At 40.7% G+C, this 24975-nt stretch overlaps 1 protein-coding gene across 1 annotated transcript; it reads left to right on the top strand.

The window, feature by feature from the left end:
* Positions 1-643: 643 nt before the first annotated feature.
* Positions 644-17449, top strand: CEP43 (centrosomal protein 43). Its single transcript, XM_015857985.2, has 12 exons — positions 644-934; positions 5573-5626; positions 6890-6944; positions 7595-7683; positions 8231-8362; positions 9089-9172; positions 11517-11734; positions 12979-13088; positions 13599-13667; positions 14104-14143; positions 14742-14835; positions 15219-17449. The coding sequence occupies exons 1-12, from the start codon at positions 845-847 to the stop codon at positions 15291-15293; spliced, it is 1110 nt and encodes a 369-aa protein (XP_015713471.1). The 5' UTR covers positions 644-844; the 3' UTR covers positions 15294-17449.
* Positions 17450-24975: the final 7526 nt, after the last annotated feature.

Below are 24975 nucleotides of genomic sequence, written 5' to 3'. Positions count from 1 at the left end.
TGCCTGGCAGGGCCACCAAACATACACCTTTACTAGATCAGGTTGCCCAGGGCCCCGTCCAACCTGGTCTTGAACACCTCCAAGGACGGGGCATCCACAACCTCCCTGGGCAGCCTGTTCCAGGGCCTAACCACTCTCCTAGTGAAGAACTTGCCCCTAGCATCCAACCTAAATCTTCCCTCTTTTAACTTAAAACCATTTCCCCGTGTCCTGCTATTGTCAGCCCTTTCAAAGAGTTTACTCCTGTCCTCCAGAATTGGATCCTCTTCCCACAACGCCTCATTTCATGCATTTCTTTCTTACATTCCCTGGATAGCCGTAAATTCCGAAGTTCTTCATGAAAACGTTTAGATCTTTTCAAGTGAAACTACGAAAAAGCTCGGCCTGGGGTAAATAGATGAATTCCAAAATCAATTATTGCGGCTGTTTACTATGCATCACATCTTAGACTCCCCCCAGCCTTCCTATGCGGCCGTGCAGCAGCAGCAGGGCAGTGTCGGCTCGCTGTCCCTTAGTGCCCGCCCTTTTGGCTCTGAGGGCCGCGTACGGTCGCGGATCTCACCGGCCGCTGCCGCTTTGAACTTCCCGCGCCCCGCTCCCAGTGGCGGTTGCGTTGCGCGTTCGCCGCCGCAGTTTCCACGGTGCTGCGGCCGCAGAAGAGCCGGTTGGCCGGGGCGCTGCTGCGTCTTACCGGGCTCGCTTTTGTAGGTAGCCTCTGTCCCGCTGCGCCCCGTGCCCTCGGACCAGCCGCTGTGTGTGTGTGTGTGCCTCCTGCGGCGGCGGCGAATCTGCCGGGCCCGTCCCGCCGATAGCGCGGTTTGGGCGGTTGTCAGGGAGAAACAAGATGGCGGCGGCAGCGGCGGAGGAGGACACGGAGCTGCGGGACCTGCTGGTGCAGACGCTGGAGAGCAGCGGGGTGCTCAATAAAATCAAGGTGCGACGGGAAGGCCTCTCCTCGTTGCGCAGCGCTCTCGCGGTGCCGTGCGGGTTGCGCTGCCGGTGCCGGCCCTGCTACTACACCTCGGGGCGTGTGGGTGCTCGGCAGGCTGCGTCCCCTCGCGCCGGTACAGGCCCACCCGGCTGTCACGGCCTGGCGGCGGCGCCCGCCCTCCCGGCGCTGCCTATAGCCCGCTCGGGCCGGGGCTTGGCGAGGAGCCGCGTCCAGCGAAATAGAGCTGCTGCGGGCCTGGCCTACGGGCTGCTCGGCGGAGAGCGGCCTGGCGGCTGTGCCCTCTCTTGCATTGAGTGCAGCGTGTCTGCCGAAGCCACTGCGCTGCTTTCCTGCTGCTGTCCAACCCGCCGAGCCGAGCTGGACGGAGCTCGCAGAATTTCCTTTCTCTTCCACGCTAAAAGATGCTATTGGTTATCTTCAGCTTGGTTATCTTAAGCCGGAGGCCTCGAGGCTCGCTGTTTAAACATAGGTGTGTAGGGTGGTGGAGTTGTGTCTTGGAAATTGGCTGAACCTAAGAAGGGCCTGTGTATGCTGTCTGCCTACTAATGCTGTATTAAAAAGCATTGACTGTTGTGATCCCCTGTTTCCTAGGAGAAATGGCTTTAAGTTGAAAGAGGGAAGATTTAGGTTGGATGTTAGGGGGAAGTTCTTCACTAGGAGAGTGGTTAGGCCCTGGAACAGGCTGCCCAGGGAGGTTGTGGATGCCCCGTCCTTGGAGGTGTTCAAGACCAGGTTGGACGGGGCCCTGGGCAACCTGATCTAGTAAAGGTGTATGTTTGGTGGCCCTGCCAGGCAGGGGGGTTGGAACTACATGATCCTTGAGGTCCCTTCCAACCCGGGTCATTCTGTGATTCTGTGATGAAGTGTAGTTGGTTTGCAAGCCTTTAGCCTGGACTTGTGTCAGCAAGGGTACAGAATTGGGTTCTGTGGATTCACACTCAAAGCTTTCAGCAATAACTGTTACATACAACAAAGAGCCACGCAGATATCAGGGATGAGAACTGTTGAATCTCATTGTAAGATCGGGGAGAAAAGAAGCTTGGATTTCAAATTAAGAATGGTGGCATTTATCCACAGAATTCTACTTGAAGCATTTTAATGAGTGGACAATCATGATTGGTATTCCAGGAATATATGAACAGCTGAAATGGTTGATGGAAGTGAGCACATCCTTGTGTCTGTACTTAGAAGCCCAGTGAGTATTGGCTACCTGTGATCACAGAATCACAGAATGACCCAGGTTGGAAGGGACCTCAAGGATCATGTAGTTCCAACCCCCCTGCCTGGCAGGGCCACCAAACATACACCTTTACTAGATCAGGTTGCCCAGGGCCCCGTCCAACCTGGTCTTGAACACCTCCAAGGACGGGGCATCCACAACCTCCCTGGGCAGCCTGTTCCAGGGCCTAACCACTCTCTTAGTAAAGAACTTCCCCCTAACATCCAACCTAAATCTTCCCTCTTTTAACTTAAAACCATTTCCCCGTGTCCTGATATTGTCAGCCCTTTCGAAGAGTTTACTGCCCTCCTGGGTGTAAGTTCCCTTCAGGTACTGAAAGGCTGCAATGAGGTCACCCTGTGATACTGTACAACAATGCACCATCATTACTAATGTGTTGCTCTTGCATTTCAAATGTATAATCCCTATTTAAATTCCAAAAGGAGATGAAGGGTTCGAGTTCACATAACTGTGTTTTGAGTAGGGTTACCAAAGCCATCGTCTTTTTGTTAAACTAAGGTAAGCATAGCTACACTCTGTTGTTATCAAATGGTTGTTTCTTTTGTTTTTGTAAATGAGTACTGGCATTTTTCAAGATGGATGAGGTTAGAAGTCCTACTGTAGATAATCTAGTCCAACACCCCAGCTATGAGTATGGACATCTTTCATTGGGTTGTCATATAAGGAAAAACAACCACTGTGCTTTCATAGCATTCCCTTGTTATTTTGTTTGATCTGTATCTTTCCATCTGGGGGGAAAAAAAGGTTTATGCTGCCTGAAATTTTACAGCATCCTTAGAACTTGCTGTTTCGACACATCTGAGGAATAAAAGCATTATGAATGTCTCGTGACTGTTAATGCTTTGGTCAGCTGATTCTTGCTAATTTGATTCAAACCCTGCATAGCTGCGGTGCTGGCTGATAATGTGTTGTGAGATGAAGTAAAAATACTATTAAAAAAATAATTCCTTTAATTACACTGCCATCAAGTTTAGTGACTTAGCCAATGAAGGCTGCTATGGTAAAGTTTTTTTCGCTTAAATGGATGAGGAATGAGGGTACAAATTACTGGTTCTTCTTAGGGGTAGTAACCTTGCAGTTGGGGAGTGACAGGACAGAGGTAATGAAGCTGCAGTCTCCAGCTTGGTACAAGCTTTGGATACAGGTGCTTATAGTTTCTAAGTCTGGAGTAATCGTTAGTGGTTAGACAGCTCGATGCTATGTTTGCTTGCTTACAAGACACCTTGATCACTCTATGCTTGTGTGTTTCTATTTCCTATAGTAAAATACTCTAGAGACATGCTACGTACCTACATGTTAGGATCTACAAGTGGGAGATATTTAAAAGCTTCAAATGACTATTGACAATCTGAGATGCAAGGGAGACCTGTGGCATTTCTCAATCTTGGACAACCTAATGCAGCTTTCTCATCCAGTATTTGGAGCATAAGTTGTAGTGGGTTTATATTGAATTAATATGAGCTCTTGTCTTCTAAAAGTTTGTAGAGGTGTCTACTGAGACTTGGTGCACGCAGGATGGGAAAGAAGCCTGTGGCTTTAGTGGATTCTAGGATGATAGATGTGCAGTCAGTGTAGCTGTCAAGACCTGACTTACAGACCATAATCCTGGTACAGCTTACAGCATAATGCTGTTTTATCGAAGGCTTGGAAAGGACAAGAGCAGCCTTGAGAGCAGCTGAAAGAGAAGGACCTGGGGGTCTTGATGGACGAAAGACTCAACATGAGCCAGCAGTGCACTCTGGCAGCCCAGAAAGCAAATGGGATCCTGGGCTCCGTCAGGAGAGGGGTGGTCAGCAAGGATAGGGAGGTGATTGTCCCTCTCTACTTGGCACTTGTGAGGCCCCATCTGGAGTACTGTGTCCAGGTGTGGAGCCCTCAGTACAAAAAAGACATGGAGATTTTGGGAAGGGTCCAGAGGAGGGCCACAAAGATGATCAGGGGGCTGGAGCACCTCCCCTATGAGGACAGGCTGAGGGGGTTGGGTTTGTTCAGCCTGGAGAGAGAAGGTTTGCGGGGGACCTCATTGCAGCCTTTTTCAGTACCTGGACAGGAACTTACTCCCAGGAGGGGAGTAAAACTCTTCGAAAGGGCTGACAGTAGCAAGACAGGGGAAATGGTTTTAAGTTAAAAGAGGAAGATTTAGGTTGGTGATTTGGAGGAAGTTCTTCCCTAGGAGAGTGGTTAGGCCCTGGAACAGCGCTGCCCAGGGAGGTTGTGGATGCCCCGTCCTTGGAGGTGTTCAAGACCAGGGTCGGACGGGCCCTGGCAACCTGATCTTAGTAAAGGTGTATGTTTGGTGGCCCTGCCAGGCAGGGGGGTTGGAACTACATGATCCTTGAGGTCCCTTCCAACCCGGGTCATTCTGCGATTCTGTCTGATTCTGTGACAAGGGTGAGGAAGTTCAATACTAAGCTTTGTTCTGCTTTACTGCTGCTGTGAATAAGATGTTTCTTGGGCAACAATGGAAAACACCCTGAAAAAACGGGATAGCTGTCTAAGTGAGCACTGCATACAACTGGGAGACATCCTATAATTTTTCTTATGAGAACCCTTCTTACATTTTTTGCATGACTTATTTTCTTTTAGAAATGTATCCAAAGAGGATTACTTTTAACCTGTCTTTTTTTTGTTGGTTTTATTTTGCTTTGCTAATGTACATGAGGAAATCCAACCATTCTTCAAATTGTTTTTATTTTTAGGTATACAAATTGGTCTTTGAAAACCTTTTTCTCCTTTGGTCTTGAGGAAAATGACATGCAGAGTAGCAGCGTCTTTTGTGGTCACACAGTTTGTCTGCTGGCCACTTCAAAATGTTTTCCACTGTAATTAACTCTTAATCAGAGTACTTTGTTAAATGTAATGCATATTGTTCATTTAAGGTGTTCAAATGACTGGAGTCAGGCTTTCTTTTCCTTGAGAATTTCTGTTGCTTTGTGTGATCTGACAGGTCATAGGAATTTGTATAATTTAGCACAAGCTTTGAAGAAATTATAATCATGAGCTATACGTCTGTGTTTCATGAAAGAATTGTAAATTAAGGGTAGGTGTTTCAAAGCTTCCCCAAAAAGATGGATTTCTGACTTCCAAGGGAAACAAGTGGGAGGTTATGAGTTTTAGAATTTTCTTGAGGATGAAGAATTTGGGAAGTCTTGTATCAAATTCCTTCTGCCCCATTGCTTCTCCGAAAGCTTTCTCACCCTCAAGTCACATTGCTTGTATACCTAAATGTCTTAATTGTGTCGATGTTGTTTACAATTGATGCCAAGTTGTTGGAGGAGCAGCAAGTAGATGTTAAGATACTTTCTGGCTCTTAGCATTCTATTTGCATAGGTAAAGCAGCACTTGTAGAAATGCCATTTCATTTTTTTATTACTTGGCAGGCAGAGTTACGAGCAGCTGTTTTTTTGGCATTAGAAGAACAAGAGAAAGTAGAGGTAAGATGATTTTAAGTGTTTCAGTTTTGACTTTCTGACAGTTCTTCCTGTATAATTAAAAATAATTACTTTAATACTTTATGTATTACTTTAATACTTGTGTGCCCCGGTGGCGCAGTGGTAGGAATGCCGTGTTGCAACACCGGAGGCCCTGGGTTCAAATCCCCCCTGTGGCACAAGTGGTCGAAGTGCCACTCTGCAGCACAGGAGGCTCAAATCCTGGGGTTTGGACTCGGTGATCTCTAAGGTCCCTTCCAACCCTCTAGACTATTACCTATTACCTATTATTACCTATTATATTTGTGAAGTGTAACAAGAGAAAATGACTATCACTGCGTAAGAGCTTAAAAAAAAACTCCTCACAAAGGTCATCTTTCCAGTATTTAGAAATTCAAAGTCTCACATAACCTTTACTGTAAAACTGCTCACAGGAAACTGTTTATCACTGCTGCTTTTATGTTGCTCGGGTCCATTTGACTAGGGTAATTAAATATCTTTTCTTGCCAAGTACTACTTTAATAAATGTCCTATTGACAGCTGGAAACTTTATCCAATCAGAAAAAGTCTTTTGAAATGTAAGGTATTATAGTGGTCGATTTTGAGAAGTTTTGTGACCCCTTTTTCTGCCAGCATTGCCTTTTTTCCTGTGTCTGTTTATTCTTTAGACCTAGAGAAGAGAGGGTGCAGATGCTGTATGTCTGGGCTGTGTATTTTGAAAATGAAGAATGGAAAGCTGCCCCTTTCCTCTGCTGTTTTGTTGGTTGTGCTCTTTCTGGAAGAACGCACAACTGCAATAGATGTTATTGTGACAGTGGTAATGATGGGAAGCATGAGTAATTATTCTATGGCGTGAGACTCCATATGTCAGAAAGGTAACATGAGATTGCTGAGGAAGAAATAATGGAAGAGTGATGTAGTACCATTCCTAAATACTAGGAAAGTTGTTTTGGTTTGGTTCTTTTAAATACTGGTGAGGGACTTTCGTGTGTATGTTAACTATCACTGTTTATAAGTGCTGCCTCTAACAGATCCTTTCCTTAAATTTAGTTAGGTTCCTGTCCAGGGTGTTTTCACATATTAAGAATGATTAAGAAGTAGGATTCAGAGAGGTGAATGGCACGTACCATGTGCTGTATGTATGAGTGTACATCAAAACACCAAACTGTTGTGATTTATTTACTTATTTATTTTACTATTTTGTTTTTAACTTCTTAATAGCTCAAGGATGTTGTTAATTAACATTTGCTTTTTGCTTTTTGACAGAACAAAGCACCCCTGGTAAATGAAAGCTTGAAGAAATTTTTGAGTACAAAAGATGGTAAGTTCTGGTTACCACGTCTCAAAATTAAAAAGAACAACAAATAATGGATTGAATCTTCCGTGACATAAAGAATGCCTTTATTCCCATCAAATAAAAGCAGTTCTTACAACTGGCTTTGGAATAGAGTATGATCTAGAATTTTTAAGTTAATGTCTCTGAAGTCTTATTTTTAACTGAGGTGACTAGTATATTTAAGTTAATATTTCATGATGAGTAAAGCTACTCTAGGCAGTTAATGGTGAAAACAGATTGTAGAGGTACAGTAGCGACCACACATAAGAAAAATGGCAAAGTCATGTTTTTAAAAGATCAGAACAGATGAAAGCGGAGCCAAAACAAAGAGAAACCTCAATCTTTAAACTTGAATTTTGGACACAATTCCTTTTTTCCCATGCACTATTTCTGACTTTAAATAAGTTAAAATGGCTGAGAACTGGTACACAAATTCTGAGTTGGGTATGATGTGAACTTGCAGCTAGTCAACTGTGTGATGATAGTTTGAATGTCTAAATGATGTTTGTAGAAGTGTTGACTCAGTGTAGTTGTTCATCTTGAAACCATGCATGTATTATAATGTTGAAATAAGAATTGTTTGTCTGATATATTTCTACTTAATTTTTACATCTTTAACATTTTTTGTGTTGTAGGTCGTTTGGTGGCAGGTCTTGTTGCAGAATTTCTACGATTTTTCAATCTTGATTTTACGCTGGCTGTTTTTCAGCCTGAATCGAGCACAGTAAGAGAAACTGGTTTTTGTTTCTGTGTTATGCTGATCCTTTGGAGTGCATGACAGTTGCTTGTGTTTGTTTTTATTTTTAATATTTAGCATGTAAAAGATATGCTCTGCCATAAAGACAGGTTTAAACATGCCTATATGGATGATTATTGCCTTTCAAGAGTCAGTGTTTGATGTATTTCAAAAGTTGACCAAGACTGCTGTGAATTGTGCTGAAAGATTTTACTCTATTTTCCTGTACTAGTCCCTCTCTGAGCACTGTCTTTTTATCCTCCTTGTTTTGGTGTGCTTGGCTGGTGTTCTTGTATTTAAAAGAACTTCAGTTGATCAGTGATGAAATTCATGCGCAGATCAAAAGTAAATGATATCATAACTGCTAGGTCTTTATTCCACATGCAACAGGAAGTCTTCAGTAATCACCGGTTACTGAGATTATTGCTCTATTAAATACAACCAACAAACTTTAGGATTTTGTACAAAGTATATACTGTTTCCTGATAGTTTCTTTTGTGTTGTAATTTCTTTTTTGATTTTTTTTTCCTCACAGCTAAATGGCCTGGATGATCGAGAAACCTTAGCTCGAGATTTGGGAATTACAGAAGAAGGTACTGCGGGTGGTCCCATATTATTGGAGGTTGTTAGGAAATGTCAGCAGAAAAAGATATCAAGCAATGAAGAAGTAAGTCCAGTTAATGTAATTTCTTTCTTCATAATCCTTTATTTTTATTTCAGAGATGACAAATGAACTGAAAAACACTTAAATTGTTTTAAGCCTTTCAAGCTAGTATAATGGGAAAATGTTTCAACATAATTCTTCAGAAAACAATGGTGGAAGTTACTGTTCATGCTACCCCTTAAATCCTATCCTGACATCCTGACACAATGTACGAGCATAGGGTGAACCCCAAAAAATGACACACGACACTCTACCTTTTTTTTCCTCATTTCTACTGTGATTAGTTAACACCTTTAATGATTATCTATTGTATCTTTGTACTTCTGCATTTTTCAGGTCTTAGTAAAATTAGAATTGTTTTTTTTAAAGCTTTATAGCTGTCTTAAAATGAATATTTTTAAAAAATATGAAAGCACTGAAATATATTAAGGCATTGAGAATGCTGTTTTAATGGAGTATATACTAGTTGCTAATTTAATTAATGAAATCCAACCAATACTATTTTATTAGTGTCTGTTGTGACTGTGGTTTGAAAAAAATCCCTTGCACCCAAGATACAGTTAGTCCATCAACCAATTCGGAAGTGGTTGTCATAGTCTTCCTAAGTCAGCAGCATAGTGTCACAGCTTGCATACAGTGTGAGCAGGAACAGTAGTCTTGTTTCTGTTGGATGATGTTATGACATGATTCGATGTATTTCTAATAAGTATTAATGTGGAACATTTTTAGGTTGCCCCAGTTCTAAGTGATGGCTTATGTTCCACATCAAAATCATCTGATGAAAGATCAAATACGCACCCCATACCGAGTAAGGTAAGATGGTTTGTATGTTGTGAAGAAGTGTAGAGGAGAAGCGAAGCAGTGGACTCTTGTGGTACAATGGCATTTACTTAAACGTACTTAAATACTTAAATGTATGGAACTGGTAGGGGCACAATCACTTGTTTATAGTAACTATCCAACAACAAAAAATGACTCAAGTTTGTTAACTGGTATAATTGGAGCATGTTATAAGTTTGAAGCTTTCTAACATGTCACTGAAAGCTGAGAAATATAACACTGCACAGGCATTATTATTTGATCTGTTTGGAAGAGGGAAGTGATTAAGAATTGAGTTTTACTAATTTGTTCATCTTTGATTGAGATTTTTGCAAGGCAGTTGGTAGCTTGTACCTATTTGGTAGTGGTTGCAGCTAGCCAGCCTGACTCTTGTTAATTAGGGGTAGATGGAAGGAGACAAGCAAGCAGAAAGTGTAAAATCGTAAGGTTTTTTTGGTGCTGGTGTGGTTTTTTTTAGATTAGAAAATTATGTTTATTTTTAAAAATTTATTTTCAGTTATGAAAGGAAGTTCTCAAGAAGTAGAGCTGAATTGGCTTGTACTGTGACTCAGCAATTGAAAGTTATCAGTAGGGATCATACAGGAAGAGGTCAAGACCACAGCTTTTGGCAGCAGCAAGAGTGACATTTATTTAAGTGCAAGTGTGAATCCACACTGACTTACCTTATTAACAACATCTACTAAAGGTAGACGGATTACTCATTGAACTGTTAGCTGTGTCTAGGCTATCACTACAATTTGAAAGTGATTATTCCACTTAAGCAAAGCTTTTGGATAGATGAACTCCAGCAAACACCAACTGTTAAGCTTCCAGTGTCTCACACAAGGTAGCAGCTGCTCATTCCCTCGGGATGAGGGAGAGAAGTGAAAACGGCCTGTAATGTCTCTTTTGCTCTGGTCAGGATATCTCTAAGATCTTAATTTTAAGCAGCCTGTGCCTTGGGGACAGCAAATTAGAAAAGTATTGGAACTGCCACTTACAGGTATTTTTCTTGCCTTGAAAGAGCAGAGTTACTGCCAACAATTGAATATAGTTCTGTGACTGAGATAAAATGACTTCTTTAAAGTTTCATGGCTTGTGGTTTGAAAAACTGTACTGTAGCCTTTTAAGTGAAAGATAATGGCTGATTTTTAAACAAAATCAAAACAGAAACATCCCACAAAACCACCTTTGGTCAGTGCAGCCTGTGTGCTGCTTATTTGGAACAAACAACATTATTGGTTTTGTTTCAAAATTATTGCTATTGTTGGTGTGTAGAGTTTGTAAATTAAATAGATCTTCTCATTGCTTTCATTTTCATTTTGTTGCACAAAGATGATATCTACATAAATTTAAATGTTGATCACTGGGCCACAAGATTTGCAAGGATAGGAGCTGATTTGTATTACCTGATTGTACTATATATAGAGCAGTCCTTAAGAGCATGAGTATTTATAGAACTGAGCCATGAGCTTGATTGGAAGACTGAAAGTTACTTATTCTTAGATGCCCTGTTTGTACCGTTTTTTCCCCTCCAAATACTGATTACCTGCAGTCGTGTTACATTTGCTGCTTGGAACACTGTTTTACTTCATAGATGGCCATTTGATGTTTTTTTCAGCTTGGTTTTAAGACATTCTCAGGTAAGCAGGTCTATCACTGAAAATTGAGTCAGGATATGAGCCTCTGTGGCTTGTCATGTTCCAAACCATTTCAACTACACAATTCACATTTGTATTCTCTTAGAGAAATTACAGCATAGGGCAAGCTTTCTTTTGCATGAAAATGGAAATATTTTTGAAGATAGGTTAAAAGTATTTCTTTACTTTTTTTTTTTTTTTTTTTTTTTTTTTAAAGATGATGTTATTTACATGAGTTTAAATTGATTATTTTGGAACTGTTGACTTTAATTCAAAGTAAAACTAATAAAAAAAATCAAGTCACATGCTTTTAAAATATCTCTGAAGCTAGAACTTAAGAAGTAGCACGTATGTAGATTTCTTCATTTGATGATCATCTTTCAAAAAGGATTGCTCTTTTAGTGGGGTTCATCTAGATATAAAACCAAAGGATAGAACAAACTTATCTTAACAGACAATAACAAACAAGATTTTTCTAAAGTGGTTTAAAAACAGATTTTTTCTGTTGCATGATTTCTGATGGGTACAGAGAAGTACTAATAACATCTAAAGGACTTTTAAAGAAGCAGTGTTTGGTTAATATGCTATGTGTATACTACTGCTTACAGTGTTTTAAGAAATAAAAGCATTTTATATGGGCTTTCTTGAAGAGAAATTACCTTTTCTTACAGTCAGGTCTGTTTTCTTTATCTCCCAAGGTTACTGAAGCTACTCAAAGTGATACAAGTGTCTCTTCAGGGGATGCCAGCAAAAGAAGCATTCATTTTCTGCCTAATGAAACAAAACTAGATCCTCAGTTGCAAAACAAAGACTTAAATACCAAAGAAAAAAGTGATCCAGGTGTGGATGAAGATGATATAGAGGGAGATTCTTTTTTTGATGATCCTATACCCAAACCAGAAAGAACTTATGGCTGGTAAGTGGTGTGGAGAGACACAGGTTTCTTTTGTGCTCAGTATGCTTGCACACCTTCAGGAGCTAGCTGACATTTGATTGCTCACCCTTTGTAAATGCAAGTGAACTGTTTGGTTTCTGAAATGCATGTCTCTGATCTCTTGAATGTACCAGAGAGAAAAACCTGTATCACTCTGAGGTGTGTCAGCTACGCCACATGACGTCCCCAACGTATTTCTTTTGTGGAATGAACATGCATGAGTTACAGGTGTTTCTTGTTGCAGCAGAGATGCTGTTGTGATCAACACTAAAAGACGTGAAAAATGAGAAGGGTGGTGCTTTAGATATTTGTATAACTTTGTAAGGAATACAAAATATCTGGCAAATATGTTAACTGTAAGCCTAAGTAACGCTTCCTCACCACTGAGGGTTTCCTCTTCACACCACAATACTTTTTGTGTGTGGTTCTGTTTTCAACAAGTTGTTTTTTTCTGTGGCCAGATCTGATCACTGGTTCTTGCTTCAAATGGTATTTTTCAGTAATTGAATTGTACAACAGTTTTGTTACAAAAGTGTACAACTTACCTATGGTTATTCTGCTCAGAGATGTGGTTATTTTAGAGCTTTAACTATCTACTGAGAAAAGCTGGAACATCATTTCATGATCTTCTTTTGCTGTTTCTTTCTAATTAGATATTGGACTCTAAGAAACAGATTGCTTGTTATTTGTTTTTCACTGGATAAGTGTAAGGAACAGAGATTTATTTATTTTTTCACGGAAGGCAGTGATTTTTCTGGAGGAAATATTATGTTACAAATTTCCCTACTGTATGAATTCACTTTTCCTTTTTGTAATTGGAATTATTGGTGCAATTGCTCTTCCTTATTCAAGAGTGTCAATTGGCTGTTAACCAAAATCTATCCATCGTAACACATGGTTTAGGAAGTTCCGCACAAATTTGTGCGAGAACTTCTTTACGGTGAGGGTGATGGAGCACTGGAACAGGCTGCCCAGGGGGGTTGTGGAGTCTCCTTCTCTGGAGATATTCAAGACCCACCTGGACACCTACCTGTGTGACCTGGTGTAGGGAACCTGCTTTGGAAGGGGGGTTGGACTCGATCTCTGGAGGTCTCTTCCAACCCCTATGATTCTGTGATTCTGTTGCAATGCCATGAAATAGGTTCAAATGATTTAGAAAGTGACTTTAGAAAGTCACTTATTTGCATTTTTACAGCTCTGTGGAATACTTCTTTGGTTTGTTTCAGGAAAACTGACTCAAATAAAGCAGGAGGTCTAGCATCCCTTTCTGATGCACCACCTCTGAAAAGTGGGTTAAGTTCTCTGACTGCTGCACCTTCTCTAAAGGAGCCCGATGGTAAGTTTTCACATCTTTTTGTGTTTTGATGAATGTAGGAGATATATCCCTACACACAGACTATTCGTTATGTTGTGGGAAATAAGTCGCCTGTATGTGGACACCATCTGTTTGGAATGTGCTTTTTTTAATGCTCATTTCTGACTGATAGCATGCTGGGATTTTTTTTGCCAGATTGACACTTTTTGTATTTTGTAGCATGAAATACCTACTTCAGTTTTCTGTGTAAAGCAGTTTACAAGAGTTTAAAATCCTACTGCTCATTTCCAACGTGTACTATGTTATCTGCGTCAATTCTGTAGAGATATCTAGGGAGATTTGCAAAGGACTCTTGAATGCTGGGAGATTGTCTATTGTTGTTTATGTCTTTAAATGTTAGCACAGTTCAGACATGAAAGTTGAATGTGATACTTATAGTATATTACAATATAATGGTTACTATAGATTGTGCAAGTGGGAACTTATTGAAGTCACAAGCCAAATTTCTTTTATGGTTTGGTTTTCCTGCAGATTTAAATAGAAACTCTGTTTTGAAAGACCTGCGGTTGGTGAATGCAAAACTGGGATCTTTAGGATTAGGTAAGTAACAACTAAGCGTGATTTAGCTTGGACATTTTCAACTCAAAGCTCTAGCCCTGCCTCCTAGAGGAATCTGAGAAAATGAAATACCCATATTGAAAGAGGATCTTCGTTTTCTGTTATTTTGTTGGAAAACACTGTGACACCTACTGGAGTTAGGAGCAAGATCAGATCAGAAGAAATACGGTGAAGTGAAAACTTTTGAGTTTCATATGCAGATCATTATTTTTATACATGCAGTAAAAATTTGACTTATTCCATTTGTACTTTTCTAATATCAGATGATGTATTTTGTCGTGTAGGTTCCTAAGAAAGGAGAAGATTTTAATCCTTTTTTTAAAATATATATATAAATAACCAAAAAAATTTTGATTCTTCATTTGCATTTTCTGAAAAATAAAGTTCTTTTTATTAATTCCTTCCAAAAATTGTTTAGGAAATGGAGATGATGATGAGTACGCTGATGACTTCAACAGGTAAGGGAGATGATGTTGCAGGAGCACAGTATTTCATACATTATAAACGTATTCGGTGACATACTTTGATGAACTCATATTCCAGCTAGTCACTATTGCTGGACCCTGCAAGTATCTCTGAACTCCTCTAAACTTCTATTTGTTAGTAAATATAGTTAGAAATCCTTTTAAGGAAGCAAAAAAAGAGCAAAATGCATTGCTTTGGTGTAGGTCTTAATGAGTCCATTAAAAGCCTGATATTAACTTTAAGATACTCTCTAAGTTGCTTATTAACTGAAGGTTTTTCTTTTCCTAAACTGCGCACTTGGGGATTTTTTAATGCTTAATTAATGGTATTAGGCAATTATTCCATTAAAAGAAAAAGAAAAGCATCATGAGTAGTCAGTAATAAATATTTAAGAGCTTCATCCTTTTAATCAAGATATTAATATTGTAAACTGTATGACTGAGGCATAAGCTAGTATTTAGCATGGCTCCTTCTAGGTAGATGGCCTTTAGTTATTATGGGTTTCTAACTAACTTTGCATTTAACTTGCTATAAATATAAATGTAATGCTTGGACGTTTGAAATGAAAGTTCTAATTCTTTTTCTTCTTAGTACAAGCCATCGCTCAGAGAAAAGTGATATCAGTATTGGTGAAGAAATAGATGAAATTTCGGTGGAAACAGAAGACTTGAATGCCAGTGATAAAGTATGATTCTTTTAAGTTTGTTCTTTACATTTTTAACCTCCTATGAAGGAATGTTTTGCTATCATGGGTTCCTAAGTTATTTCTTAGTTATTTGTTGTGTTCTTTATTTTTACACGTTGCATTCCTGTCAATTTAGGTATTATACTGATTTAACAACAACAACAAAAGTTGTTTGTTAGCACTATTCACTCTTTTACATAAAACAGATTTGCTACTGGTTTAGTATCCAGCATGTGGAGACCTTATCCTTTATTTCAAGATCTAGCTATGCACCTCTAGAATGAGTTGAAGTCCCAGTGAAAGGATGTGAAAGATTTTGTGAAATAATGCTTTTTTTTTTTTTTTCTATAATTTCTGAGCTTGTGTTTTCATTTGTTTTCTAGCTTGAAGACATCACACAAGACCATACCATTTCTCAGTTCAGTGATGTTGCAGATTATCTAGAAGATGTAGCATAGAATTGGACAGCAAAAACGTTTCATTGTGCTGGACTAGAAGACGACTGTGGACTGTTAAATTCAGACAATCACTTTTTGCTGGAACGTCCACTCCCTATTTGTGCCTTGTTTAATAAAGACTGGAGGTGGAGAGGGCTTCTTTACAAGACGTAAACGAAATGACGTGTTCCCATTTGAATCTGATACTGGAATTACTTTTTTCATTTGGTTCAGCCAAACCTTTTACAGCAGGAGTTGGATTTTCCAAGCAGAATGTCCATTGCTGGCAGTGGGCATAATAAAAAGCAGTCTACAAGGAAACATCTACATGGAGTCATGTGGCTTTATAATGAACTTGCACTGTTACTGTAACAGTTTGAAACGTTTTTAATGATAACCAAAGCAAGAACCTTCAGAGATAGTGCTTCAACTTCTGCTTCTTTTTAACAGTTTTGTCCAGTCAACGTGTTATACATACTCATAGTAAATCTAGCCACAATACCTAAGCGCTCCAGACTTACTTGAAACTACTGTTTTTTCAGACTTTTTTGAAAGTTGGACTTTTTAGAAAGACGTATCAAGTTGAGCATATCTAAATTTAGCTAAGTTTAGGAGCTAAATTTAGTACTAATCTTAACTCTGAATATTCTTGTTTAAATATGTTTGTCAGACCATTGATGTTAAGACCTAAGCTGTTTTTATGTATGATAATTTCATTAGTGTTATTGGTTGTTAAATCACGAACATCGATTACGTAAGGATCCGCAAATCGTTAAATATATATATATTTTTTAGGTTTTTAACAGTGTGGAAAAGGTTTGTGGAGCTGCTCTTATTGAGGGCTCTTCCCTTGCTGTAAACTCATTTCTATTCATGAAAATCCTCGCAGCGCAAAAATGAGCGCTAAGAAGTGGAACCACTAAGCATCTGTTTTTCAGATACTGATTGCCATGGAGAAATAAATTCAGATATTTGAAACACCATACTGAAGACGTTATCCGTGCTAAGTTCTAGCTAAGAGCAAATTTCGGTGTATTCATTATATTCTTCCAAAACAGAGTCAATGACGGAAACAGTGACAGTTCCATAACGATGCCATTGTGCATGGCGCTGCTGTAATATATTGGTTGTGGACATTTATAGTACTGAAACAAGACTTCAAAATGTGCACTTTCTGAACATTGTGAACGCATTTGGAAAATATATGTGTACATGAATATAAATAACTTATCTTTTTTTCAACACTTTGTTATTTTCTTTTTCCAGGAAAACTGCTGGCCTCTCATCAGTGGCCACCTCAGAAGTAGCATACTAAACTAAAGCCATTGGTTAAGTAAATAGAGCTGCTACTAGCCTTGGATGCTGACTTGGATCTTTCTCGCACTGGACCAGCAGGCATGGAGCAGTGCTGGAAAGTTAGGCTTTTGTAGTACATAAATAATGAGAATAGAGGGGAAAAGTTGTGCCTTTTATTTATGTGCGCCCCAAAATAAGCCAGCAAAAAGCACCAAAATATTTAGTCACCTTTAACTTCTGACTTTGTGCCATGTTGTAGCAGCTTAACACAGGAGAACTTTTTTTTACCCCGAAAATTAATGTGCCATAGGCTTCAGATAACATTGATATTGTAAGAAATAACATATCGTGTGTAAAAATTACTTGAACTATGGAGGAGCCCATGTCTCAAGATACTATATGTTAAAAAGCTTTTTTCTGATTGAAATCTTTTTAAAGAGAGCAATAACATGTCTGAAGGATGTAAAATTCAACTAGAACACATGGGAACAATTAATTGCCGACGTTCATTTTTAAGGTGTGTGGAATAATGTAGAGACAGCGCCATTTGCGTTTTTTTTTCTGTCTTGAGAAAACATGGTTTTGTTACCTGTTAGCTGTAGGATATCTTGCAATCTGTCATACCAAAAGAAGCTAAAACTTTATTAAATTATTTTTAATTGCATATGGAGATGTGGCCTTTAACTAATTAGCTACTTTAAATGTTACCATGACTTCCATTAACAGCAAAGTGTTTTCTCTTTCCTTGGGGACTGATTGGAGACCTTGCACTTTGATTCTTGTTTAAGGAAATGCCAAAAAGTGGTAAGTCTCCCGTGAGGTTTTGCTGAATTGTGTATAATAACTTGCAAAATAAAGCAATTATGCTGGCTAAATTGTAATTTTGAGACTCATTGAATGAGGAAAAAAAAATAGTCTTAATGTTTAGGAAGTTTGGGGGGTTTTATTGAAGAAGGTTTTTTCATTTGTTTTCCTTTCCAGAGTGAGTCTAGTCTGCAGCTGTGTGTGTGTGTGTGTGTGTGTCTTAAGTTTCTTTTAAGCACAGTGGATCCTGCCATTTCTCATATTGATTCATAAAGTCTGAGTTTTTGGGTATCGGTCTGAGTTGTCAGATACCTTATGAGTCAGCAGAGTGGGGGGGAAAAGCATACTACCTTTATTGGCAAAATGTTGCCTTGTTTAGTTCAATTGAGTTATTTAAAGATGACTGACAAGTTTAGCTCTTGAATGCTTGTTTTATAGTACATTTAAACTGTCTTGCTTGGTATTCTGCATTTGACACCTCCCTTAAGGACAGTTGTGTACTCAACCTCATCTGTGGGTTAGAATGAACAACTAGAGTCCCAGGAGGTGGGAATGTTCATGTCTGCTGTTACTTCTTCTATCGTTTCCCAGATAGCTTTGTGAACAGGGAAGGAATTGTCTGAGAAAGACACTTAAAGTTTTGACAATGTTCTTATTTGGGTTATCTATCATTTAGCTCTTCAGAAGGCTTAGAACACTCCTGTAGATGACAAATGTTTGCTATGCATTTTAGCATAGTAATTGTCACTGAAGAAATATTTCATGCAAAACCAGGCTTCCTTTCCAGGAAACAATGTATTCTTGGATAGTTGAGTTTGATTATAGACAAGAGCTAACTAATAACTACAAACTTCTGTTTTTAGTATTGTCTAGACTGCAGGAATTGAATCTCTGCAAGATGACTACAGAGTTTACTGTTCGCTTCAGAAATGCCAGATGTTCGGTACGTCCCTCTTTTTTTCTTTCATTGTTTTCATTGTAAGCAAAGGTCAAAAAGGAGTTAAATCATAAGGGGTGCAGTTTGGGTAGATTTCATTCATCCTGACGCAAAATCTTTTACAGATTAGATGTAGTCAAGCATTGTGTAACAGAAGTCACAGTGTGACTGTCCTGATTTCACTTGGCTACGTGATGTCATTAACTTAGATTGAACCTCTGAGAGAACTGCAGTGGCCACTGAAAGTGTCAGTTCCTTTGTGTATCACAAACAGTACAGCATTCCATTAAAAATGAAAAAGAAATGCCTCATGACCTGGTGCATACAGTTCCTGTTTTGGGGTCTGGAGGTGTGATTTTTAAATACAGAATAATAGGAAAAATACATGAGCTGTCCTTATATGTACAAAGTGTCACTTTGAACATGCCCATAGACTTGAATATTTACCTGTCATGGAAAGATTCGGTAATGAAGTATGGAAAGGGAATGGAGCTTTGCTCTGTTGCATAAAACTATCCAGTGATTGATGGATTATAACAAAGCTGAACATAAAAGCTTACTTCGGGGAGCATTTGCTTCATGCAGTGAGCTGAATGTTTACTTTTAGAGTTGCTGTTATAGCGTGTTATTTGATCCAGGGGAAAAGAAGCTTCTCAAAATGCTTTTCAAAGCAAACAGCAGGAGAAAAGCTGCAGGCCTCATGCTCATGAGCTAAATGAAGCACAGCAGAGAACTGAAAGACAGAAGGAGGAGTTGAATAGTGGGCAGGAAATCTAATGGGGCTGAAGCAGGTGTGAATCAGGTTTCAGTGTGTTAGGATCAGCATCCCTGCTGCTCCCAGCATGTGTGAGGTGTAAGAAGTACAGCCACGTACTGAGGCTTGGAAGCTGCTTGCTGAGCAGTGAGGAGAGCACAGGCTTGTCTTCATCTTTGTGCTTAACACTGTGACTGCCACGAGCAAACAGCAGTGAAGGAGTTGGTGGAAGAAGGAGGACAGAAAAGCCATAGGCAATGTGGGAAACCAGTATCATCATCAAAGTCATGATGGTGACAAGACAGGTTGTGTGTACGGAGGGAGAGGATCACAGTTAATGCTTAGAGATGGGCAAAGGTGATTTATGTGAGAATGAGAAAAGAAGGCTTTTCTCCCACTGCAGATGTTTACTTGGAGAAGGACAGGGCCCTGCCAACAGAACAGTCTTACTGGCATCTAACTATGCCATTGGAATCAGAGGCACCAAGTGGCAGGTAACAGTCGGGAACTTCTACAAGGCAGCACCCAGTCAGTCAGATGTGTTGTTTGGGGATTTTTCCTTGCCTTAACCCATCTTTAGTACACTGTTGAGAGACTGAGCCTCTCAGTCTACCATGTTTCTCATGTGTGGACCTGGAGACTTTGGAGGGGATCCAGGGTGACTGCAGGACTCCGGGGCCTCTGCTGAAGGAGGAGGGATCTTCAGCACCATTCTGGTTTCTCCTGCACCAGGTGGAAGGCTTAGGTAATTGTAGATATATTTTGCAGAACAATGCTTGACTGCATGGTCATGGACAGGGCTTTGTTGGTTTTGTGAGGGTTTTTTGTTATTGTTGTTTGTTTGTTCTTAATGGCCAGGCTTGCGCTTAGTTCCTCAGGGTCCTCTGAGGAATGAGGATTGCTAGGAAAAGTAAAACTCACTCGATGATGATTAGTATCTTTGCTGACAGAATTCCTAATGTATGGATAAGATGTTGAACTAAGTTTGTTGGGCAAGGAGACTGAAGCCTGTGGGCATCTGGGAGTTCAGGAGCGTGGAAATCCCCACCACGAGAAGCTGGAGTGACTTGGCATCACTGAGATTCTTGCCTAGGAGCAGAAGTGCAAAAATAAGGCCAGACTGTAATAAACAGGACTGGCCTGTGCAGTCACAAAGCTATGATGTCACAGTATGACAAGAGCATGGTGGAATAGCTTGCACTATTGGAATGCTGCAATGGCTGGACACAAGCTTGGTAGGCAGGTGGGAAAGAGAAATAAGGGTGTTCACAAAAATGTGCAGGGAATAAATGGAACACAGAATGTGACAGACCTGCCAAGAGCTCATCATAAGGGATGAAGGGAGGTGGTTGAGTCACTGTCCCTGAATGTGTTTAAAAACTGTTTGAATGTGCTGCTCAGAGACATGATTTAGTAGTGGGTTGTTAGAGTTAGGGAGTGCGGTTAGGTTGTGGTTGGACTTGTTGATCTTTTAAGGTCTTTTCCAACCTGAGCAATTCTATGACTCCATGATTCTAAGAGGAGGCCAAGTAAGGGAATATTGTGGTAGGTACCTGCAACAGCCCACCTGATCAAGAAAAAAAAATGAAGCCTTCCTTAATTGATTCCAAGAAGTGTCCTGATTACGTGCTGTGGTTTTCATGGGGATTTCCAACCAGCTCAAATTTGCAGAAGAGCAACATGGCAACTCACAAACGAGCCTGGAGATAAAAGGAGGGTGCAAAGGGCGATTCTTGCTTTAGCGCTGAACGGGATTTTCTGGTACAGGGTGTGTGGCAGGGCATTGCTCTAAATGTACTGCCCAGGAGTAAGACAGGACTACTCAGATGCAAAGATGGGCTGCAAAGGGTGACTTCCGGGGTGTGCACAGGCCTATGGGAACGGTGTACAAGGGACAGAAAGGTTGAGGAGAGCTGAAGGGATCTGAAGGTAGCAAGAAAGTAAGTGAGATATCAGCAGAAGGAAGACAAAAGAAAATGTGGGCCTGCTGCTGAATGGAGTGGGTGACAGTGATGACAAGCAGGAAAAAAATAAAAGACTGGGGTATTGTTTCTTCTTCACTCTGTCTCCTGAGAAGGTCTGTTCTCAAGCATCTTTGAAAGTCTGTGGTAATTAAGGGACATTCCTGATGATCAAAAAAAGGAAGATATTACGTCTAGCTCTTAAAAAGGTGAGAAAGCAAGTTTACTGACCAGGCAGCCTCACCTTAGTCCCTGGGAAATTTGATGCAAGTCCTGATGGTAGCTATTTCTAAGCACGTAAAAATAAGGTGACCTAGAACAACTGGCATGGATTTATGAAGGGCAAACTGCACCTGATCGATGTGATCACCTGTCATTAGGCAATTGTTTTGGGACACAATAGCAGATGTCATTTCCTCTGGCTTCAGCAGAAGTTTTTGATAGCATCTATAAAGCCAAACTGTGGAGAGGTGGACTACATAGGGCGCAAGGAAACCACTTGAATATGTTTCAAAGGGTTGTGGTAGTGGATTGAAATCCAGCTGGTGACTGGTTAGAAGTGGTCTTTCTCAGGGCTAAATACTGATCAACAAACAAGATGATAGGGTGAACTGCATCTTCATCATGCTTGACAAACCTGGAGCTGGAACATGTGAGCTGTGGAGACCTGAAGCTCTTCTGCCTGTAGCAGAGAAAGCAAAAGCTGTGTCTTCCTCAGTTAGAGGAACTGTCTGTAGAACACATCTGGACTCTTTTTAGAGGTGCTCAGTGTAAGGACAACAGACAACGGTCAGATTAGGTTGGAGAAATCCCAGTGACATTTATGCAACAAAACAAAAATGATCAGGAGAATGGTCCAAGAGTGAAGCAGGTTCCCAGGGAAACTCCATATTCTCCGTCCTTGGAGACTTGACAGCCTTGAGCAGCCTAGTCAATCTTTAAAGTTAGTTCTGCTTTGAGCAGGAAACTGGACCTCCAGAGAGCTCATTCAGCCAAAATTATTCTATTATTCTACCAAAATTGACCTTTCTATAATTACTACGGAGAAAGACAGAATAAACCTGGCTGCCTCTGTGCATGCAAATTACCTTGCTTTCATGTTGGAACTCTTTTGTAGCAGAGTGTATGCACACACTACCTGTCCTGTGGAGGAAGGCCATCATTAAGCATAAAGTAACTTGATGTCAACTGCAGCATGAGGTTTTAACATTATAGAATCACTGATTCATTAAAGTTGGAAAAGACCTCTAAGGTTGTTCAGTCCATCCAACATGCCACTAAATGATGTCCGTCAGTGCCCTATTTAGCTTTTTATTAAGTGCTTCCAGAGATGGTAACTCCACTGCCTCCATGGATGGGCAGCCTGTTCCAATGCATTACCACTCTTTGGAAGAAGAAATGTTTCCTAATGTGCAACCTGACCCAGCCTGGTGCAATATAAGGCCATTGCCTTTAATCCTATTGCTGTTACCTATGAGAAGAGGCTGACATCTACCTTACTACAGACTCCTTTCTGGGAGTTGCAGAGAGCAATAGAGTTTCCCCTGAGCCCTCCTCTTCTGCAGACCGAACAATCCCACTTCTTTCAGCCATTCCCTATAAGGTTTGTGCTTGAGGGAGTCTCAGAAAATGTGAATTGAACTGGATTGCACTCTGTGTAGGCAACAGCAGCTCACTCCTATTCTTGGATCTGTTTATAAAAACAAGTCAGAAAGCTTCTAAAAATTGTTTTTCAGTTTCTTAGCAACTTTGTGTTGTGTTGTTGGTTTTTTTTTTTTCAGTTGTTCTAAGGCTGCAGGGAAACCACAACAGCTACAAAGTACTAAAATCAGGTCATTTGCACAGTTCCCCTGTAGAAGTATCTATCACATGCCTCTTTCGCAGCAAGAACAGGTGCTTCTGCTTTTTTTTTTTCTTAGCTTTTTGTTGTTGTTATGCTCTGAAGTAGAACAGTTTCCACCTTTTGCTTACAGCGTTGCTGCTTTGCCCAAGGAATGTCCTTCAGGGCATGCTGCAAGGCGCACGGCTGGGAAAGATATGGCATGTGATTCAGCTGTGCTTCCAGTTGCACTGGCGGCTGAGATGGTTGTGGAAGAAGCGCTTTAAACTGACTTTCCTATTATGTTTTAGGCAGAGATAGTTCAGGTGTTTGGTGTTAGGTTATGTGACCAAAGGCTCATCCCCCCAACAAGGGGTCAGAGCAAGGCTATGATTCCAGGCTGGGCAAAAATGGGGAGAATAGGCATCATTCTGGTGCTGAGGTGCTCAGAGGGTGCACTTTGAGTTTATACATAATAGCTCAACATACTAGTGGTAGAAAAACCTATGAGAAAGTCTGGATTTTTAGTGGTTTTTTTTGCACTCTAAATTTCTGGGCCAGAAGTAAAATCAACTCTCACTGACCTCTTCCATGAAAGAGAAATTGAAATGTATGAACACTTTCTGTACTTTTTGGTATTACTAAGTGTGGCTAATTGTGCCAGTAATGAAAATAATAATAAGAAAAAAAATAGCTGCATTGAGGCCGTAGATCTCATCCAACTGGAGAAGCTAGTGCAGAATAAACTAGCATGATGCTAACACACGGTAGCTGTTCTGCACTGTTCCATTGCATGCACGCTCATTTTCCATTAAATATCAAAAAGCATTAAGCTAAACTGCAGAAAGAAAGACACAGAGAAGCCTAGAGTAAAATACAGGCTGAAATGAATGCCAAGTGCAATTTTGAAAGCACTCAAGCTAATCTTGTTTATACAGAGGGAAATAAATTAAGCACGTACCCATAAGCTGAGAGAGACCAGTCCAAGGAACTGTGAAGCTGAAAAGGCAGTGGGTGGTAGCAGAGAGCAGCATTTGAGGCTACCAGAGTTGGATGCCCCATCCCTGGAGGTGTTCAGGGCCAGGTTGGATGGGGCCCTGGGCAGCCTGGTATAGTTCTAAATGTGGAGGTTGGCAGCCTTGACTGTGGCAGGGGCATTGGAGCTTGGTGATCCTTGAGGTTCCTTACAACGCAAGCCATTGATATGATTCTATGGGTGCCACTAGGCAGCACATGAGAGACATGGCTTGGTGCAGGAAACTTTTTCTGCATTGCCAAAGTTGTGTTCCCTTCCATGGGAATGTGACCATGGTCTTGATAATTAAGCAGATATTGAGTTGGGCAAGTCAGAGTGGTGAGCAGCATACAGAGGGATTAACCTAAATTAAAGAATCAGTAAATTTGGGGGGGAAAGAAACAACAACAAAACACAAACCAGCAGCACATTAGAGATTGGCTGCGAGGAGGCTTTTTGAAGAAGAAAGTCAGAATCCCTTCTGCAAATAAAAGTCTAGGAGGTGTACTTTGGTTTTGGCTCTGGTGTAGCATCATAATGGTTGTGAAGGAAATCTAGGTTTGTGGGGAAAAGATAACAATCTGCATGCCTGCCTGTAGCTGCTCACGTAGACTGTGTGATCTCATAGCTCTGGTCAATTGTTCGCTTTTTATGTGGAACCCTGCATCTTACTGGGTTGATGGGCTCACAAAGTGAGCGCAGCTTATTTGCAGTGCCAGCCATGCACACAGTTGTGCTGCCTGTGAAATGCACCATATTTGTGGGCAGCCATGCAAATGTCACCAACTCCCCTCTCCTTGTGCATGGGGGGAGCAGAACTGCAGAGGGCCTCTTCCTGTGCTGCAGCACCTTTGCTGCTTCAGCCAGCAGCAACAGCTCTGCCAGCTTTGGCTCTAACTTACAGAGCTGCTGAGATTTGGAGCGCTTCTGAGAAAGGCACCTGAGAGCTGCTTGTCTCTACATCTGTCTTTTCTCCCTTTGCTTACAAATAGCACTGATGCTTCCATTCAGGATGAGAAGTGCCATACATCTTCAAAACTTGCAGTACCTCACAACGACCACTGCAGCTCCTTCAACGGTGTGCGCTTGGAACCAAAGGGCTCCATCTCTGCAGTAC

The sequence above is a fragment of the Coturnix japonica genome, chromosome 3 (genome assembly GCF_001577835.2).
Source record: "Coturnix japonica isolate 7356 chromosome 3, Coturnix japonica 2.1, whole genome shotgun sequence".
In the NCBI taxonomy this organism is placed as follows: Eukaryota; Metazoa; Chordata; class Aves; order Galliformes; family Phasianidae; genus Coturnix; species Coturnix japonica.
This window is presented reverse-complemented; position numbering and strand designations above follow the sequence as displayed.